The following is a 13,597-nucleotide window of genomic DNA, read 5'->3' on the forward strand; positions in this document are numbered from 1 at the left end:
AGGAAAGTTCCCTTCCGCATCCGAAAGTTTCGCAGCCACTGTGATTCATCCCAGACCTGCAGCACTATGCGGTTCCACCAGTCCGTGCTTGTTTCCCGGGCCCAGAATCGCCGTTCCACAGCATCAACATGACCCATTGTCACCATGATGTTCACGGCACGGGGTCCCGTGCTTTGTGAGAGGTCTGTGCCACTCTCAGACTTCATGTCCTCACCGTGATGCAGTAGCCTCCTCGCCCGATTTCTCAGCATCTGCCTCTGGAAAAGGTGGACGATAAGGTGCGAGGTGTTGAAAACGGCCATAACTGCAGCGATGGTCGCAGCGGGCTCCATGCTCACAGTGCTGTGGCGTCCGCGCGGTCACTCACCAGAAAAGCGCGCGAAATGATTGCCCGCCGGCGCTTTCAGGGAGGGAGGGCGGGAGTGACGGTTGGATGACGACAGTTACCCAAAACCACCCTCGACACATTTTTTTCCCCAGCAGGCATTGGGGGCTCGACCCAGAATTCCAATGGGCAGCGGGGACTGCGGGAACTGTGGGATAGCTGCCCACAGTGCACCGCTTCCAATGTCGACGCTTGCCCCGTTAGTGTGGACTCACAAAGTCGAATTACTGCCCTTAGTGTGGATACACACGTTCGACTTTGTAATATCGATTCCACATATTGGATTTAAGTAAAATCGAACTACTCTCGTAGTGTAGACATACCCCTATTCACCATCCTCTGTTGCTAGAGAAGAGTTGGAGTAGTGTCTCCACCATCTCTAGCAAAATGGAGTGGGGCCCCCTGCCCTCAATCTCTTCAGAAGAAAGCATATAGGGACTTTTGGCCATCACTGACATATCAAGAGTCATATGGAAAAAAATTGTTTCATAGTTATACTATTTATACAAAATAAATGCTTCTGTTTAAAATTTGCTCCAAAAAAATTCTTCAGAGGAATAACTATTTATACCCACATATAGGGAATGTGGTGCTTCAGTAGTGAATATAATTTATGATGAGAATCAAAGATTTTAAAAAATAAAAAACATTACATGTCAGTGATACAGAAAATAAATATTCTGGCCCGCACCAAATAAATTAGTCCATCGGTGTAAGCTATAAATTACTGTCCATCTTCAGTTTGTGCTTGTCCAGACACAGGACAATCAGCTTCATACTTTTTTTTCAGGCCTTTCAAGAATATTCGCAAACTGTCTGGATCCAATCGAGAGTTCCTTGCAGTTTGAACCAGCCTTGTTGCTAGATGGTATACAGCCCTTTGTCTTAATGTCTCAGGAGTGGTTCTTTGCTTTTGCTGTTGTTAAAAATAAACACATACATTAAAATGTGAACACAGATATTCATTTATTGAAGTAGTAATGTTGGCTGTTTTCTGCCTGTCCCATATCTGAGTCTGCTGATATACCGTTTGCAGATTCTATCTAGGACCTTGTCTAGTACTTCATAATAGTAATGACAGAGCTCTGTGTTGTCATTTGACAGTGATCTTCAGTAAAACCCATTAAAACTGCTCCCAAAAACATAATGTTTAGTTTCTTGACCTAACACCAGAATGAACTGAGAAATCTGTTTGAAATCTATCCTAGGAACAGCTTCTTAGTCTGTAAAATTCTGGTGAAAGGTTACAAAGGTTATATAAATAAATTACATATTTATTTATTTTTTCGCAACAGTTCATGAAATAAAGAAGCTTTTTGAAAATAAAATAAAATAAAATCCTTCTCTCCCTTTCTCGCAGTAATTTTATTAGCAAATTTGTTAAAAGTAAAACTGATTTTCTTTAAAAATTCCCAATAACCAGTAACACAGTTGCCCTATATCATTAGATCTTATTTTTATGTGCCATACTTATGTACCTCTGTAATATATCATTGAGTTACTTACATTTTTATCAAACAATAGACAATACACGAGAATATATTGAAGGTATGTGTTTTATAAGATTATAATTGGACTACTGCAAATTACTACTACATACCAAAATTTGTCTAGCAATATGAGTTGTGATCTCCTTTGCATCCAAAATTATTGATGGTGGTAGAGAAGAAACTTCTGCAGCTTTTAATCCTAAATATAAAAAAATATGAAGTAGTCCTTTACTGTCTGTGCCAGAATGAATGCTTACCTTAATCAAAATGTCACTCTAAAATGAATTTTTTCAAAAAGAATTTTTATTTAATTCCCCTACAAGTTTCCTCTCCTCTGTATCTGAACTCAATAATTTTCCTAGCAGTATGACTTATGAAGAGCTGGGATTAAATCAAGTTATTCAGGGTCTGTGATGATGCCTGCTCTAAAACATATATATTCTATGTATTCACAATAGCTATTATGACACAAGCTAACTGCTGATGTCACTAACTGCTTATGCTCAGATGCATCAGCTGTAATACTAGGGTTGTGAATAGGCAGCTCTTTTTCCATTACTGAAAGAGGGGCAAAGTCTACAGAGTAGGAAGAAGAATCCCTCACTAAGAGGATTGTAGAACAAAAGTTGGGAAGTGGGTTTAGCAGCCTTCACTTAAGTCTGATCCAATAGAGAAGAGAGAAGAGCTGGGTGTGGAACAAAAGTAGGGTTGCCACCTGTCCAGATTTTCTCCGGTTCGTCCTTTCCTGAGATAATGTCCCAGGAAATCTGTAAGGGTGATCAATACACGCTGTCAGCCATACATTTTTATGGGCTCAGGACATCATCTTGGACGTCCTGTTTTTTTGTACCTCGGAGATGACAATCCTAGACAGAAGGAGCCTTACTCAGTGAGGAGAATGAGGTGGAGAGCAGAATTTGAGTGGCCGGTTTCCAGGGTCAGTGAAAATGGTTGAGACTCTGTGTGTTCCAGTCTCTCACCTGATGAGCCATTTGTCTTTGGGAAGAGGGACAGAGTATCACTGATGCCTGTCCTGCTCCCAAGACTGTGATGTTTGATTCTTCCTCCATCCCTTAACTGGTCTAGGAGAACTTGAGGCCTAATCCAATCCAACAGCTGCTGAAAAGCTTCTCTTTTCAATAGCTGGGCTGCATGCTTCTGCCTCCCCTGAAAGCTGAGAGGAAACAGCAAGGCTCCTAGGAGTCCTTAAATCCCCCAGTGATGCTGGCAGACCAGGTGCCTCAACTGAACACTACTCCTGAAGGCATTCTGCACCAAAAAATTAAAAATTCTGCACAGTTTAAAATTCTGCAAGTTTTATTTGTCAATAAATAAATGCAGAGACTACAGCATGGCAGTGGGGTGCACAGGCCATCGGCTGTACGAAGGTGGGAGATCACCCTGCAGCCTCCCCACTCCCCGGGACTCAGTGGTGAGACTGCACCCAACCCTGACACAGCACAAGGCCTGGGCCTGCCCCAGAAACACCCTGGGGCCCTGCCCCTCTGCCCCAGATGTGGGGCAGACAGGCTCAACCAGGCAAGATCCAAGTGTGGAGGGACTCAGTGTGGGAGGGATCCAGGTGTGGAGTGAGAGGATTCTGGTGGGACAATCTGGGTGCAGGCAGCTCAGTTGGGGATCTAGGTGTGAGGGGATCTGGATTCAAAGAGGCTCATTGGGGGGCTTCCATGTGCAGGGGCAATGGGACTCTGCACGGGCTTCCAGGTGAAAGTGGTTGGGGCTCAGCAGAGGGGTCTGGGTTCTGGGGGAGTGGGGCTTGGTGGGGTGGAGGTCTGGGTGGAGCTAGTTGGGGGCCAGTGGCATGGGAGGATGGGAGTTTGAGTGCAGGAAGCTCAGTGGGGGTGGTCTGGGTGCAGGAGTGGGAGTCCAGAGGCAGGGGTTCTGGGTGCAGGGGGCCTCCAGATGCAGGGGTTGGGATGAGGTTCAGATATGAAAGGCCAGGGGGGTTCTGGGTGAGGGTCAGGCTTGGCAGGGGTGTCTGGGTATGGGAGGTCGGGGGGATGGGCGAGCAGCTCCCCGTACAGTGACCCCTCCCCCCCCACAGCTGAGGAGCGATGGGGGCAGGAAGCAGGGGAGGATGCTGAGCTTCCTGCAGCTGCGGGAGGTTTCTGGGGGTTGGTCTGACACAGCCTCACCCACTCCTTGTAGGGGAAGAGGAAGTCCCGTCCTCTCCTGCTTCCAGCCCAGCCGGGACTAGCAGCTGATCCGGCTCAGAGTAGAAGTCACTGGCTGGGGTGTCCCCAGCCCTGTGGTGATTTACCTCTCTGCCGGCTGCTCTGGGTGCCTGAAACAATGTACCTGCACAGCTAGGGAGTGGCGCGTGACTGCTCTTCCCTGTCAGAAAGTCATTTTTCTGTGGGGAAGCAAAGAAATCTGCGGGGGACATGAATTCTTCCAGTCCTATAAATCTATGTATAATTCTTCAGAACTCATCTTGTAAAAAATCCCCAAAACTGGCCTTGTGTTACCAATGTGAGGCAAATTAGCAGTGAAATTTTGATAAAGGCATAGAAGGAACATTTTATATTAAATTAATTCTAACTTTAACTCGAATAATTTATAGTCTTCAGCTATCTCAGACTTGTAAAAATTGTGTGTTGTGAGACAACTCCCTATTGATTAAACCAGCTAAATCAGGGATCCAACTACAAAATCTAGCATTTATACCTAGTCTACATTAGAAGCACCACATCAGCGCAGCTGCATTGATGCAGCTGCTCCACTGTAGTGTGTCTGGTAAAGACACACTATGCTGACAGGAGAGAGCTCTCCCATCAGCATAATTACTCCACCTCCGTGAGAGGTGGTAACTATGTTGGCAGGAGAGCGTCTCCCACTGATGTACTGCTGCCCACACCAGCACTTAGGTCAATGTAACTTGCATCGCTCAGGGGGGGTGTCTTTTTTACATCCCTGAGTGACATAAGTTATATCAACATAAGGGGTAGTGTAGACCAGCCCTCAGAAACATTATGTGGATTCTTTTCACTCCCTGAAGGATTATGGGTCTATAAAGAAATGAATGGATGACAATGAGACACAAATAAAATGTTTTAATCTGTTACACAGTCTGCTTCACTACAGTTTATATTAAATTTAAAGGATAAATGAACCCACTTTCCCAAGAACACAGTTTTGACATTTCAAAGGATAAAAAGCACCTCTCTGCATAAATAAACTGAGGCACACATCTATGAACATTAATTTGTCATTTTTAATAAAACTTCATTCATTTAGGATGAGCCAAATGGGTACAGCTTTTAGTTAACTTTTTTATATCATCCTATATGAGCAAATACAAAAGAGGCAGCTCTCAGATAAGTCTTGAATGTGCAGGCATCCATTTAAGACTATCTCACAGCACCTTGAATTGCTCCCATAATCAAACAGGAAACCAATGCAGAGCACTCAGTACAGCTATTATGTGCTCAGCGTGACCCAACTCAGGTCATAGAATCATAGAATATCAGGGTTAGAAGGGACCTCAGGAGGTCATCTAGTCTAACCCCCTGCTCAAAGCAGGACCAATTCCCAACTAAATCATCCCAGCCAGGGCTTTGTCAAGCCTGACCTTAAAAACTGTGTTCACAGGTCACTGTGTTCTCAACCAGTTGAAGATGCCAGGTGAAGTCTGAGAGCAGAAAGATCATTTTATTAGACAATTAAGTTTTTCATACTGTGGACACAAAATAACTACCTTATTACACAACTATTTAAAATACAAAAATAAGTGGAACAGTATTTTAACCTGTTTATTTATTTAGCAAGTGCATAGTTGTCTAGCCAAGCAATGGCATCTTCAGTGGCATGATGAAGTTCTTCTAGGCCACCGCTGAACTTGTAAAGGACAGTTACCTGTTCCGTAACTGGCGTTCTTCGAGATGTGTTGCTCAGGTGTATTCCACTATAGGTGTACGTGCTTGCCACGTGCATCAGTACCGGAAGTTTTTCCCTTAGCAGTACCCGTAGTGGTGGAGCACCGCTGCGACCCCTGGAGTGGCGCCGACATATCGCGCCATAAAGGGGGCTGCGTGCTCCCCCCCACCCTCAGTTCCTTCTTGCCAGACAACTCCGCCAGTGGGAAGGAGGGTGGGATGTGGAATACACCTGAGCAACCCATCTCAAAGAACGCCAGTAACAGAACAGGTAACTGTCCTTTCTTCTTTGAGTGATTGCTCATGTGTATTCCACTATAGGTGACTCCAAGCTAACCCTGATGGAGGCGGGTAGGAGTTTAAAGGTAAAGGTTTAAGGGTTACCAGGGCGAAGCACCGCCCTACCAAACCTGGCGTCATCCCTTGATTGGGAGACGATCGCATAGTGCGATGCAAAAGTATGGACAGAGGACCACGTAGCAGCCCTACAGATGTCCTGAATGGGGACATGAGCCAGAAAGGCTGCAGACGAGGACTGGGACCTCGTCGAATGCGCCGTCACAATAGGAGGTGGGGGAACCCCTGCCAAGTCATAACAGGTGCGAATGCACGAGGTGATCCAGCGGGAGATCCGCTGGATGGACACCGGTTGCCCCCTCATGCGCTCGGCCGAAGCAATGAAAAGCTAGGGGGACTTCCTAAATGGCCTGGTTCTTTCCAGGTAAAAGGCCAGCGCTCTGCGCACGTCTAACATGTGCAGGCGGCGTTCCTCATAGGAGGAATGGGGCTTAGGGCAGAGGATCGGGAGGAAAATATCCTGATCCATGTGAAAAGCCGAGACCACCTTTGGCAAAAAAGCAGGGTGAGGGCGGAGCTGAACCTTATCCTTATGGAAGACCGTATACGGCAGTTCAGAAGTCAAAGCCCTAAGCTCGGAGATCCAGCGGGCTGAAGTGATGGCCACCAGGAACGCCACCTTCCAGGAGAGGTGGGACCATGAGCAGGTGGCTAAAGGCTCAAAGGGAGGCCCTGTGAGGCGTGACAATACCAGGTTCAGATCCCAGGGAGGGACCGGGGGTCTAGCATAAGGGAACGCCCTATCCAAACCCCGCAGAAACCTGGAAGTCATGTGGTGGGAGAACACCGACTGTCCCATCACTGGAGGGTGGAAGGCCGAGATGGCCGCCAGGTGCACCCTGATAGAAGAGGGGGCTAGCCCCTGGGTCCGCAGGGAGAGGAGGTAATCCAGAACCAAGTGGATAGAGGCGGAAGAGGGAGAGGAACCTCTATTCCTCGCCCACCAAGAGAACCTACACAATTTAGCGAGGTAGGCCCGACGCATGGAAGGTTTCCTACTCTCTAGCAGGACAGATCTCACTCCCGCAGAGCACGTGTTCCTCCTCGGTTAGCCACGGAGCAGCCACGCTGTCAGGTGGAGCGCAGCTATGTTGGGATGGAGGAGACGACCCTGGTCTTGAGAGAGGAGATCGGGGCGGAGCGGGAGCCTGCGGGGTGGGGCCGTTGAAAGTTGAAGTAGGGTCCCGTACCAGTGTTGACGGGGCTATGAGGATAACCCTTACCCGGTTTAACTTCACCTTCTGGAGGACCCTGCCTATTAGGGGAAAGGGAGGGAAGGCGTACAACAGGGGCCCCGACCATGGAAGCAGAATGCATCTGATACTGCTCCGTCGCCCACTCCTGCTCTGGAGCAAAACCGGGGACACTGCCGGTTCTGAGCGGTGGCGAACAAGTCTACCTGGGGAGCACCCCACTGTAGGAAGATCCCCTTGGCTACCTCCCTGTGCAGGGACCACTCGTGCTGCTGGGAGAATACCCTGCTCAGGCGGTCCGCGAGGGTGTTGCTCTTGCCGGGCAGGTAGAAGGCCCGCAGGAGTATGCTGTGGGCTATACAAAACTCCCACAGGAACTGGGCTTCCTGGCATAGTGCCCAGGAGCTTGTGCCACCCTGCTTGTTGATGAAATACATGGCAGTTGTGTTGTCCGTGAGGATTCTGACCACCTTCCCGCGTATGTGCTGGCAGAAGGCCACGCACGCTAGGCATACGGACCTGAGCTCCCTGACATTTATGTGCAGGGTCCGTTCCTCGGGGGACCACATACCCTGGGTCCTGAACAACCCCATGTGGTCTCCCCAGCCCAGGTCCGAGGCGTCGGACACCAAATCGAGGGAGGGAGGAGGCTCTCGGAAAGGAATACCCATGTTGCTCGGGAAGGTCCACCATTGAAGGTTCGCCAGCACCGCGGGTGGTACCGTGACAACCTTGCCCAGCCTTTGGCTGGCCTGAGAGTACCGGGAGGCCAGCCAAAGCTGGAGGGGCCTCATTCGGAGCATGGCATGTCGCACCACATAGGTGCATGCTGCCATGTGGCCCAGGATTTGAAGGCACGCCCATGCCGTAGTTGCCGGAGAGGCCGTGATCGAGGCGATGAGAGCTTCGAGCATCTCGAGCCTGTCCCGCGGAAGGGAGGCCGTGGCCGTCCGGGAATCTAACAGCACGCCTATAAAGGTTATGCGCTGAACTGGGACCAACATGGATTTCTCCTCGTTTACCAGCAGGCCGAGCGCACCGCAGGCGCCGAGGAGGAAGCTCGTCTGCTGCTGCACCAAAGACCGGGACCGGCCCTTGAGCAGCCAGTCGTCTAGGTAGGGGAAGATCTGCGGCCCTTTCCTCCTGAGGTGAGCTGCAACCACGGCCATACACTTCGTAAACACCCTGGGGGCCGTAGAGAGGCCAAAAGGGAGGACCGTAAACTGGTAGTGGTCCTGCCCCACCAGGAAACGAAGGAAGCACCTGTGACCCTCGAAAATGTGGATGTGAAAGTACGCATGCTGAAGGTCCAGTGACGTAAACCAATCCCCCTGGTCTAGACATGGAATTATAGAGGCCAGGGAAACCATGCGGAATTTGTAACGCACCAGAAACTGGTTGAGGTTCCGCAGGTCGAGGATGGGCCAGAGCCCGCCCTTTGCCTTGGGGATGAGGAAATACCTGGAGTAAAACCCTTTGTCCCGGTATTCCCGAGGTACCCTTTCTACCGCTCCCAGGAAGAGAAGGCGCTCTACCTCCTGGCGGAGGAGGAGGGCATGCTCCGGGTCCCCGGTCTGGTACCCAGACGGGGGGCAATCCGGAGGGGCTGAGAGGAACTGCAGCCTGTATCCCTGGGAGATGGTAATGAGGACCCATTGATCCATTGTAATACTGGACCATTGGAGTCGGAAAGCCGATAAACGGTTGAAAAAGGGTAACTTTATTAACTGGGTGGGGGGAACACTGGCAACAGGCCCGGTGACCCCCCGCAACAAGTCAAAAACGCCATTTCCCAGGGCGCTTGCCCTTCGAAGCCCCAGGTTGCTGGGCCGAGCGGGATTGGCGGCGTGACCGACGCCTCTGGTCCCTTTGCCGCTTTGGCGGGGGTTCATATCTACCCCTACCTTGCGGAGCGGGGGGTTGAGTCCTGGGCTTGTCCTTTGTCAGCGGGACGTACAGGCCCAGCGTCTGCAGGGTAGTGCAGGAGTCCTTCATCTCATGCAGATGGGTATCAGTTTGGTCGGCAAAAAGGGCCTTGCCATCAAATGGCAGGTCCTGCATTATGGCCTGAGACTCAGACGAGAGGCCGGAGAGGGTAAGCCAAGATGCGCGCTGCATGGAAACAGCCGTGGCCAAGGAGCGAGCGGCCATGTCTGCCACGTCCGAAGCAGCCTGTAGAGCCGCGTTGGCCGCAGTCGTTCCTTCCTGGACGAGCGCCCGGAAATCCTTTAGCTTGGGATCAGAGATGAAGGTCTCGAACCTGGGGAGAGACCCCCAAAGGTTGAACTCGTATCGGCTCAGGAGTGCCTGATGGTTGGCCACCCTGAGCTGGAAACACGTGGACGAATACGACTTCCGTCCAAATGAGTCAAATCTACGAGCGTCCTTATCCTTGGGCGTGGGCGCCTGCTGACCAGTTCTCTCGCGATGGTGGACAGACTCTACCACCAGTGAGTTCGGGGCTGGATGGGTGTAGAGGTACTCGAGACCCTTCGCAGGGACGAAGTACTTCCTCTCGACCTTCTTCGAAATAGGGGCAAGAGAGGCCGGGGTTTGCCAGAGGCCAGCGGTGATATTAGCAACTCCTTGGTGGAATGGGAGCGCTACACGCCCCGGGACCAAGGAGGTGAGGACATTAAAAAGTGTGTTGGAGGGCTCCTCCATCTCCTCGGCCCGGAGCTCGAGATTGGCTGCCACCCTCTGAAGCAGCTCTTGGTGTGCCTTAAAGTCCTCTTGTGAAGATGGAGGAGGCGGCACCGCCACCAAGTCGCCCTGCGCCACGGAGGTGGAAGGGATGGCAACGTCGACGACCAGCGGCACCGTGGGCTCTATTTCGTGGTCCGGTACCGGGGCCGGCATCAGGGGATCGGCACCGACGGCTTGGTCACGGTACCGAGGGGACAGAAGGTGGCCCTGCGAGGCACCCACCAAGGAGCGAGGACCAGGGGGCGCCGGTGCCTGAGGCCATGGCGCTAGCTGGCACCACTGACCCTGCCACGGAACTGCCTGGAGCAGAGACACATCAGGTGCCAGAGGCACTGGTTGGTCTGGTGGCGCGGCGCGGCTCCGGGACAGGCGGCTGCGTGTCGACACCGAGGTGCGGGAGGAACGCACGGTGCCGTGGGAACAGCTGGAATGGTCCCGATCACGATGGCTCCTGCCCCGAGACCTCGATGAGGAGGAGGATGACACACACACCTCCGAGAAGCTGACTCGGGACCGACCGCGGCGCCTGTGGCCGTGGTGCCTGGGTGCCGGGGGATCTCGGTGCGCTCCGCGGTGCCAGGCCTTGGAGCGGGAATGGCGGTGCCGACGGCTCCCCGACCCGCTCCTGTCGGAGTCACTGTACGAAGAGGTCTGGTGTTGCCTCTTTCTACCGGGATGACGACAGTTGGGACCAGACGAGTTGGAGACGCTCATGGCGGGGTCGGGTTGCGGAGTCGACGTGCGCTGTGAGGGTCTGGTAGATGCCTCAACCCGAGAAGGCGGCTCGACTTCCGAGTCCTCCATGGAAGGGTGATGGGCAGACAAAGACGGCTTCCCATAGGACCAGGGAGCCGACTGCTGCGACGCCGCGGGCACCGGGAGCGTCAGGATGTCACACGCGGCCTGAGCTGCCTCTGGTGTCGAGGGCATGCACACCTCCGGAGAGGCTCGTGCGGACGGGACTGGACTACTCCGCTCAGTGTGAGTCGGAGGTCTCTGTCCCGGTGGGGATCGCGGGCTGCCCAACACGGGTCTAGCCTCCCCCTTACTCTTCTCCCGGTGCTTCAGCGATTTCCCCATCTTTTTAGCAGGGGAACGGTGCCAGGACGTCGACGGTGCCTCACTGCATACCGATGACGCGGTGCCGGGCGCCGATTCGGAGCGGCACGCGGGAGGCACTTCACCGCGTGTTGACGACGCGGAGCCCGGCGCGGTACCGGCTCGATGCGTCGGTGCCGGGGCCAATGCCGACTCCATTAAAAGCGCTCGGAGTCGGATCTCACGCTCCTTCTTCGTACGCGGCTTGAAGGAGTGGCAGATTTTGCACCTTTCAGTAACGTGAGACTTGCCCAGACAGCGAAGACACTTAACGTGCGGATCGCTTCTGGGCATAGAATTGCGACAAGAGTCGCAGGACTTGAAGCCTGGGCCACGAGGCATGCCCCGAGCCAGGCAGAGAAGTTCAAAAAGGAAAAGTTCAGTGAACTGAGTACTACTAAGGCTAGAAGCGCTGCAGCAGAGCTGGAGCAAGTTCCGACTACCTTCACTGGCGGCAAGAAGGAACTGAGGGTGGGGGGAGCATGCAGGCGCCACTCCAGGGGTCGCAGCGGTGCTCCCCCACTACGGCTACTGCTAAGGGAAAAACTTCTGGTACCGATGCATGTGGCAAGCACGCACACCTATAGTGGAATACACATGAGCAATCACTCGAAGAAGAACAGTTACTACGTAAAAAATTATTCACAATATGGAGTGATGTCAGTGGATAGTAGGAATGTTAGACCCTAATAGTTTAATATATCTTATGTACTTTTTAATAAGTTATTAATATCAATACTGAAGTCCATTACCATAGTTTTTTTCCTCTGTGTGTCCTTTCGAAAGTATGTAAGTATAAGTAATTTTTTCCTTATTTCCAGCACTGTTTTTCACATGTTGCACTTCAAAATGGTTGTTTTCCACATTGGGATATAAAGCATCTATGTGACACAGTTCCAGGAAATGTGTAGCGAATAGAGTAAATGCCTAAATTAGGCAACAGAAAGGGAAATATTATGACATATTAAGTAATCCTTCATATTTCATTATAATTAAGCAAAATAAGGTTAAAATATATATTTTCAAAGTGGGTACAGGGATTTAGCAATATGACTTTAATTGATGGCTAAATCTGCATGCATTGCTTTGAAAAAATGCCCTGAAATTACTAAAAAATATTAAATTGAATGAAGAGATCTATTTCTTTGGTACTATAAACATGGGCACGATTATAGCAAAATAGTAAAGAAAGCTCCAAATACAGGCAGTTTTAAAGCAGTTTCAAAAATATATTAAATGAGCCCTTTCATTTTTAAATTAAGTGATATTGTTTGCTGAACATAGTAAGTTTAATCAACCTAATGACATATCAAAAATGGACCATTTAGACTGTATATCAGAAAAACACATGAGAGATCTATTAGGCTATGGAACAATCTCATAAGAGGAGCAATGGAAGTCTCAATACATGACATATTTTAAACTAGACTGGGAATAAGCAGTAACATGAATTTAGGATACAATCCTTTACTGGCAGGGAGATGGACTGGATGACGCAACAGATCTTCCCAACCTGGATTATCTGATTCCTTTCCCAATGGAATATATAAATGTAGCCACTAACACAGAATTTCTTAACTTTCATACTATTTTACCAAAATTACTGTCAAGAATTTTCACAAAATTGCCTGAACATTCTGATATTATATATTGTCCTTCAGCTAAAACTATGAGAAATATTTGAACATTTCAAACCAATCTGCAAAAGTATTCCAAAATAAGCCCGGGTAAGAGTCCAGCCTATGTCCAGGTCTGCAAAAGTTTGACAACATGCTGAAGTTAATCACATAGCTAGGAAGTAATTAGAGTTTCCTACACGCTTAAAGGCCATTTCTACTTCTCTTGATAAGCCACTGAACTCTGTCTACGCACCTTTAAGTTAAGGGGGTGGGGGGCGGGGTGGAGGATCCCAACATATTTTGGAAAGGGAGCAGCCAGTTGGGAGCTCCCTTTGGAGATTTAGGTATATAAACTCTAATCTCCAAGCAAAACTGAGGAGGTTAGTTAGTTTGCTTTCAACACGGAAAGACAAACAGAAGGGTTCATTTCATGAACCAAATACTGCAGAATTCTCATAGAATTACCATACAACTACTTTAGGGATATTGTTGTCAGTCTCATTCTTGGTATAGTCACTGCAAATTGTAAAAGCCAAGGCAAAGTCTTGGCCAAAGGAAAGAACAAGAAGGAACATGAATGGAGCCAAGGGTTAGAAGGAGTGTGTTCAAGGGATGATCGTGTGGTTGGAATGGGATGGGGTAAGGATAGGACAAGGACTAGAAGGGCAGGAAGTATGGCATCTTTGTCCTTATTCTTATCTATTGATCAATCTCTTTTCTATCCATAAATCCCAGTAAGTGTATCCGTATTATTTAGATCAGAATTGTCCATAAAATGAAGACTGGAGTATGAGAAAATGTTTTTATTTGGTACCATTTTAAGGCTGCGTGAGAAAACAATTACAAATTTTAG

The 13,597-nt window shown here is 49.8% G+C and overlaps 1 protein-coding gene across 1 annotated transcript in view; it reads right to left on the bottom strand.

Moving 5' to 3' along the window:
* Positions 1–1,109: 1,109 nt before the first annotated feature.
* LOC112109814 (mutS protein homolog 4) overlaps positions 1,110–13,597 on the bottom strand; it is a 68,933-nt gene continuing 56,445 nt past the window's right edge. Inside the window, exons 18-20 of the mRNA XM_029912373.1 lie at positions 11,878–12,052; positions 1,986–2,074; positions 1,110–1,301 (exon numbers count right to left, since the gene is read on the bottom strand). Of these exons, the coding sequence (XP_029768233.1) occupies positions 1,110–1,301; positions 1,986–2,074; positions 11,878–12,052 (456 nt within the window). The remainder of the gene's footprint in view (positions 1,302–1,985; positions 2,075–11,877; positions 12,053–13,597) is intronic.

The sequence above is a fragment of the Terrapene carolina genome, unplaced genomic scaffold, assembly GCF_002925995.2.
Source record: "Terrapene carolina triunguis isolate 2854851 unplaced genomic scaffold, T_m_triunguis-2.0 Scaffold210, whole genome shotgun sequence".
Classification (NCBI taxonomy): Eukaryota; Metazoa; Chordata; order Testudines; family Emydidae; genus Terrapene; species Terrapene triunguis.